The sequence below is a fragment of the Helianthus annuus genome, chromosome 5 (assembly GCF_002127325.2).
Source record: "Helianthus annuus cultivar XRQ/B chromosome 5, HanXRQr2.0-SUNRISE, whole genome shotgun sequence".
NCBI classification, from domain to species: Eukaryota; Viridiplantae; Streptophyta; class Magnoliopsida; order Asterales; family Asteraceae; genus Helianthus; species Helianthus annuus.
The window spans coordinates 108160380-108167985 of record NC_035437.2 but is presented as its reverse complement, the minus strand read 5'-3'; the positions used below and the strand labels follow the sequence as shown (position 1 = coordinate 108167985).

At 42.1% G+C, this 7606-nt stretch overlaps 1 protein-coding gene across 1 annotated transcript; it reads right to left on the bottom strand.

Annotated features, from left to right (window-relative positions):
• Nucleotides 1–1099: 1099 nt before the first annotated feature.
• LOC110943382 lies at nucleotides 1100–2017 on the bottom strand. The gene has a single exon (XM_022185134.1). It carries the CDS (start codon nucleotides 2015–2017, stop codon nucleotides 1100–1102), a length of 918 nt encoding a protein of 305 aa, XP_022040826.1.
• Nucleotides 2018–7606: the final 5589 nt, after the last annotated feature.

Below are 7606 nucleotides of genomic sequence, written 5' to 3'. Positions count from 1 at the left end.
TTCTTTGACCCTTAGTTGGTGATACCCAGATCTAAGGTCAATCTTTGAAAACCAGTTCGCACCTTGCAATTGGTCGAACAAATCATCTATCCTCGGAAGCGGGTATCGATTCTTTACCGTAAGTTTGTTTAACTCCGGGTAATCGATACACATACGCATGCTTCCGTCTTTCTTTCTGACGAACAACACCGATGCGCCCCAAGGAGACACACTCGGCCTAATGAACCCCTTATCAAGCAAGTCTTGGATTTGGGACATCAACTCTTGTAACTCCGAGGGTGCGAGTCGGTATGGAGCTTTGGCCACGGGTTTTGCGCCCGGAATCAATTCGATTCCGAACTCTACTTCCCGTTCAGGCGGTATTCCCGGTAAATCCTCCGGAAATACATCTTGAAAGTCTCTTACTACCGGTACATTTTCAATCTTCTGTGATTCTTTCTCAGGCTCGTTTGCGTATATCATGAACGCCTTGCATCCTCGCTTCATAAGCTTGTGAGCTTTCATCATTGAGCACACTATGGGGCTACCTCCCTTTTCGCCATAAATGGTAACGTGTTTCCCGCTCGGAGATGTTAATTTTATCTCTTTGCGGAAACACACGACTTTTGCATGGTGCTGGGCTAGCCAGTCCATCCCGACGACTACTTGAAATTCCCCCATTGACATCGGGATTAAGTCTATCAGGTATTCCTCATCATCGATGCTTAATTTGCAGCCTCGACAGACATCACAAACTATAAAACTTTTATTGTCCCCTACTTCGACCTCTAAGGGCACAGGCAATTTCGTCAATACAAATGAAGGATGTCGAATAAACCCATTCGAAATGAAGGACTTATTCGCACCCGTATCAAACAATACACGTGCTGGAATTGAGTTAATAGTGAATATACCTGAAACCACATCGGGTTCTGTTTTCGCTTCAGCTGCGGTAAGTTGGAAGGACCTAGCCTTTGCTTTGGGGGCTTCTGCTGGAGACTCCTTCGCGTCTTTCTTTCCAACTAAGTCCGGGCATTCGGACTTTTTATGGCCGGGTTGATAGCAATTGTAGCAAACAGATACTTTTCCCGGGCATAGCGAGGCCGTGTGCCCCGTCTTATTACATATGGGGGCATGGCTTGTCTTTGAACCGACATTCCCCCTTGTGTCCTTTCCCGCAGACTTTACAATTTGGCGACCCACTCTTAGCATCCACCTTCTTTCCCGATTCTCCCGTTCGGGCTTTCTTTGTAGGGCTTGGATTTACATCATGTGCCCTTCGCTCACCTCTTTCCACTTGTTTCTTTAACTCGATTTTACGTTCCCAGGCGGTGTTGATAATCTCCGTGAGGGTCTCGTATTTTGATGGAGTCATAAATTCCCAGTATTCAGCACTCAGCATGTTGTAATAGTAATATATCTTTTGTTCTTCAGTGGTGACTAACTCGTCACAAAATCTCAGCTTATCCATGAAGATACCCGTGATCTTATCAATTGTTTCACCCTTTTGTCTCAGCTGGATGAATTCTTCTTTGATTCTGTTTATAACCGCTTTAGAACTGTGGTATTTAAGGAATGGTACCTTAAACTCGTCCCAACTCATAGCCCTCGCCGCTTCGGTTCCCATTTCCTTCTTCTTGTTATCCCACCAATCCTTGGCTTGATTTCTCAATTGACCCGTTCCGTAAGCGACAAAGTCACCTTCGTCACAATGGGTTCGTTCAAACACTCCTTCAACATCGCTTATCCATCTTTGGCAAATTATCGGGTCGACCTCCCCGTTATAGATTGGCGGTTTACACGCCATGAATTCTTTGTATGAGCACCCTTTACGTTCTCCAGTTTTATCTTTCATAAGGTTGACCGTATCCTCCAACCTTTTAACTCGTTCTTCTACGAGTGACAACACCGTACCTTGAATCTTGTCTATAAACCCAGATAGACTGCCTTCAATTGCCTTTCCTACTTCCTCGGCAATTATTTCTTTCATTTGTTCGGTGCTTGTCGGCACCGGATCATTATTGCTCCCTTTTGACATCTTGAAACTGAAATGTTTACATCAAGCATTAAACATTTCATTTATGACATTGCTTTGTTTGTTTCGGTTTAGCCAAGTTCCTAACTTGCTTTAACCGTTCACATTTAATGCACTTTCCGGGTTTGAGTGTGTTAACACACTCTTCCCATGCATATCAATTCGTTCCTCATTCCTTACATAAGACCTAATCTACTAACATAATAAGTTAATTCTTACCGGACGATCGATCAAGCTTGAACCGAACACTTTGTTGACAACCTTAAGCTCTGATTACCAACTTGTAACACCCTTAAATTTTTTTCACTTGATTTTAATAATAAAATATAGCAATTTTATCAAAATATTACTTTAGTAACATAACATCAGTTAACGGAGTCCTAAAGTACGTCAACCTTAGTCGACTAGTGTATAAGTTAAAACATACCAAAAGTAGTTTAACAAGTAATTACAATTCATACATAAGAGTACTAAAGATTTAAAACATTGCGGAAGCTTTCAAAATGTAGTGTTCGGTTCTTCATTATTCGCTCGATCGCCATCCGTAAGATCCATTACGTCACCTATGGTCAAAACCATTAAAACATTAGTTTTGACATTAATAAATAATATATAGACACTGTTGGGGCTGGATTTTACTATAAATGATCCTTATACGTGATCCTGACAAATGATCCTTGTTTCTTTGGCAGATAGTGATCCTCAGCCAGACTTCAGGATCAGGATCACGGGACATTGAGGTGATCCTTATACTAACGGTCATTTTCGATTACTACAATATTATTTTGCAGGAATATCTAGCAGGATATGCCCTACATATCATGATCCAGGGACGCGCTTTTACAAATATGGCAAGAGCAGAATTGAAGATGAACGTTGTGCCGGATATGGAAACATGGCTTGATCTAAGGGCAGCAATTTAGGCTAGATTATCTTTATTTCTAAAGGGGTAATGAGCTGATTAGTGGTCTATCTACCTAAAATAAGTTACCTACACATGTATAAATACCCATCTTCCTCATTCGGAAGAACACACACAACATACGACACAACTCTCAACACTTAGACACTCAGTGATCCTTGTACTCAGCTCATTATCATCCGAAGTTGTAACTACATTTTTGTTATATTGAAGTTGGTGATCGGTAGTTGCCATCACCCGAGGTTTTTTATGCCGGAGATCATACATTGATCAAGGGCTTTTTCCTCGTATAAATCATTGTGTCTTTGCATCTTTATCACAGAAGTGATCCTTTACTTTCATAGCTAACCAAGCATCATACCCCATTTACATAAAGTTTGGTTACATTATCCTTGTGTGATTTTTGACCAAAACAGTTTGGCGCCCACCGTGGGGCCATTGGTGCTTCATTCATAAAGAAAATCTTTTGTTCGAAATCATTTCGAAGAGTTACATGGCTTCATCATTGAAGAACACCTCCACGGCGATGTCAGCAGTCACCTCAGCACAAGCCACTCTACCTCCTCCACCGGCAGGATCCCAGAGAAATGCTGAGAAGAGACCAACCCCTTCTTTCTCTAAACCTCCATCTTCTTCTGTTATGAATTCTTCTACTCCCAGTACTAGTGATGTGTTTGCTTTAATTTTGCAGATGAAGGATCGTATGCAGCGGCAGGATGAAACTAATGACAGGATCCTCAGGGAAATTGGAGATCTCAAAAGGCAAAAGAAAGCGGCAGAGGATCATTCCCCACTGATGCCAAAATCCTTGAGTTTTGAGACTCCAATGGCCACCTCTCAGCCATCAGGGATCCCAGACGTACAGATCACAGGGGAGACGAGAGGATTACATCTCAAGTCAGCAGCAATGACTCAGACATCGGGCCCGTATTTTCAGCCAGCAGGATCCTATCCTCAGTACACGGGATCCTTCATGAATCCGGGAGCCTATCCGGGAGCACAGCAGTTTCAAGGATCCTACTTTATTCCAGGATCATTCCAGAGCCAAGGATCCTCCTTTGTCCCAGGATCATCCCAGGTTCAAGGATCCTCCTTCGCTCCAGGATCATCCCAGATACCAGGATCCTTACAGATGCCAGGATCCCTAAAAAGTTTGCAAGCAGGGAGTCTAGATGTCCATCAAGGGGACTTCATTCCAATGCAGACCATTGCTTCCACTGGTCCCTCCGTTGTTCCAGAATCCCAGCAATACGGATTCCCTAACTTGAACCCAATGGGAGGTAACACTTTAAATAATTATCCTACCACTAACCATGGATTCATGCAGGATACAGGTACCAATCACGCTATGGCCAGGGAATTACAGAAACTAAAGGACATGATCTCAAGTGTTCCAGGGGTAGTCAAGCCTATCCCAGAGATTGCAGATGGAAGCCACAAGGTATCACGCTTTGCACCACCAATTTGTGATGCAGAGGTGCCCAAAAGGTTCCATATCCCTACCATGAAGCTGTATGATGGCACAACGGATCCAGAGGAGCATATAGCACAATACAGGGAAAGGATGGAAATCAATCCTATCCCAGAAAAGTTAAAGGAAGCATGCCTATGTAAAGGATTTGGATCCACTCTAACTGGATCAGCTCTTAAGTGGCTGCTAAGTCTTCCCCCTTACTCTATTACTTCATTTGCTAATTTAGTTAATTTATTCAATAACCAATTCTCTTGTAGTAGAAAATTTGAAAAATTAACTAGTGATTTGTACAGGATAACTCAAAATAATAATGAATCATTAAGGGATTATATAACTAAATTTAGTAAAGAATCCTTGGATATTCCCAACTTGGATATGGCTACGGCTGTTGAAGCCTTCAAAATGGGACTACTCAAGGATTCATTATTCTATGATGATCTTGTTATGACACCTTGCAGGAATTTAGATGAAGTAAGAACTCGAGCACTCAGGTTTATCCGGCTAGAGGATGACAAGAGGATCCAGGAGAGACAAGTAGGATCCTCAAAACAAGATAATCAAGGATCCTCCTTCAAAAGCAACAAGTTCAAATCCTACCATAGAAACGAGAACAAGAATGTGCATGCTGTCGACCAAGAGGAGGATGATGAAGAATATCCTCCAATCTCAGAATATTGTTTTTCCGTTGATAATCATGAACTAATCCTTGCAATGCAGAATCTAGGTGAAAAGGCTAGGTGGCCCAGGAAGAATGATAAACCATCCGGGACTAAAGACAAGTCCAAATGGTGTGCATACCATGAGGATTTCGGCCATCTGACTGAAGATTGCATAGCCTTAAGAAAGGAAATTGGATACCTGCTAAGCAAGGGGCATCTAAAAGAATTGCTGGGGAGAAAAAAGCAAAGGACCCAGGATCCTGAAAGGATCCCCGAAAAAGCCCCAGCACCTCCGGCAAATGCACAAGTGATCAACTTCATATCCGGAGGATCAGACATTTGTGGTACATCCTTTTCAGCGGCCAAAAGACATGCAAAGGAATCAAAAATGGACAATGGAGAAAGGCCTATTAGAACATCAAGTGTTTCAGAAGGGAAAACGATAACCTTTGATGAGGATGATCGCATCAACATCCAGGATCCTCATCATGATAGTTTAGTTATTACTCTCTTTATTTCTAACCATTTTGTCCGCAGGATCCTTATCGATGGAGGGAGCTCAGTGAACATAATCCAGCTTGATGTCTTGAAGAAGATGGGAATCCCAGAATCAGACATCACACCAAGATCCTCCGTGCTTGTAGGATTCAGTGGAGAAACGAAGAAAACTCTGGGGGACATCAAACTCCCAATCTACGTGGAAGGATTACATAATTATCAGAAATTTTGTGTTATTGACTGTTTATCTTGTTGCAACGTTATCCTTGGCAGGCCTTGGATACATGACATGAAAGCAGTTCCATCTACCTACCATCAATGTGTAAAGCTCCCTAGCCCATGGGGGATAATCAAGATCGACAGCGATCAGCAAGAGGCTAAGGATTGCTATACCTCATCCATGAAGCCAACCTCGAAGCCAAGGGAGCAATAGCAATTACAGTATCCTCCGAGGAATGTCTTGGAGGCAAGGGAGCAAGATGTAGATGAAATCCTCTTGGACCCTAGTGATCCTGAATCAAAAATCTATATCGGATCAGGGATCCTTGGCAAGATGAAAGAAGACATGATATCCTTCCTCAAAAGAAGAAAATCTACCTTTGCTTGGAAACATGAAGATATGACAGGTATATCCAAGGATATTATTACTCACAAACTTGGCATTGACAGGTCTATCAAGCCAATCCATCAAAAAAGGAGGAAGTTTGCACCAGAAAGGAATGCCATTATCCAAGAAGAAGTAGAGAGACTACTTCGAGCAGGTATGATCAGAGAGGTAAAGTATCCTAAATGGTTAGCCAATGTGGTTGTTGTCCAAAAGAAAAACGGAAAGTGGAGGGTATGTGTCGATTTCACTGATTTGAATAAGGCATGTCCCAAGGATCCTTTCCCATTACCCCACATTGACTCCATGGTGGATGCAACAGCGGGGCATGAACTGTTAACTTTTATGGATGCATCATCCGGATTCCAACAAATCCAGATGGAACCATCTGACCAAGAGGATACAGCCTTTATGACCCCAACCGGTTTATATTGTTATATTGCCATGCCTTTTGGACTAAGAAATGCAGGTGCAACATACCAAAGGCTGGTAAATATGATGTTCAAAGATCAAATTGGAAAAACTATGGAGGTGTACATAGATGATATGGTGGTCAAGTCAAAGAAAGCTGAGGATCACCTAAGGGACTTGGAAGAAGCATTCGATATCCTTGATAGTTACAACATGAAACTTAATCCTTCAAAATGCCATTTTGGTGTTAAGACAGGAAAGTTCTTAGGATACATGGTAACCCAGAGGGGCATTGAAGCAAGCCCGGAACAAATCAAAGCATTAATAAATATCAAATCTCCTGCCAATGCCAAGGATGTTCAAAGACTAACAGGCAGGATAGCAGCTTTAAACAGGTTCATATCGAAATCCTCAGAAAAGTGCAAAGAATTCTACGATATCCTAAGGAAGAATAAGAAGTTCGAATGGACTGAGAAGCATGAAAATGCTTTACAAGCCCTAAAAGAGTATATGTCCTCAGCACCAGCATTAGCAAAACCGGAAAAAGGAGATGTGTTATCCTTATATCTGGCGGTATCCTCAACCGCTGTAAGTGCTGTCCTTGTTAAGGATCACGAAGGTACACAATATCCTATCTACTATGTAAGTAAAAGTCTACTTGATGCCGAATCCAGGTATTCACACCTCGAAAAACTTATCCTTGCATTAATCATGGCATCCACTAAGTTAAGACATTATTTTGAAATCCATACTATTATTGTTAAAACTAATTTTCCAATTAAGAATGTCCTCAGGAAACCGGATATGTCAGGGAGAATGGCTAAGTGGGCAGTGAAGCTTAGTGCCCACGATATAAGATACGAACCAAGAACAGCCATTAAATCTCAAGCACTAGCTGACTTTGTGGCTGATTTCAGTAGTGATCTACAAAAGGAAGCAGAATTGGAGGTCCAGCAGCTGGATGAGACCAAGGATCCTTGGATACTACACACCGACGGATCCTCAAATATCAAAGGCACAGGGC

What these genes read in the sequence shown, in the direction of transcription:
- LOC110943382 (XM_022185134.1), bottom strand. Translation starts at nt 2,017, where the DNA reads ATGTCAAAAGGGAGCAATAATGATCCGGTGCCGACAAGCACCGAACAA.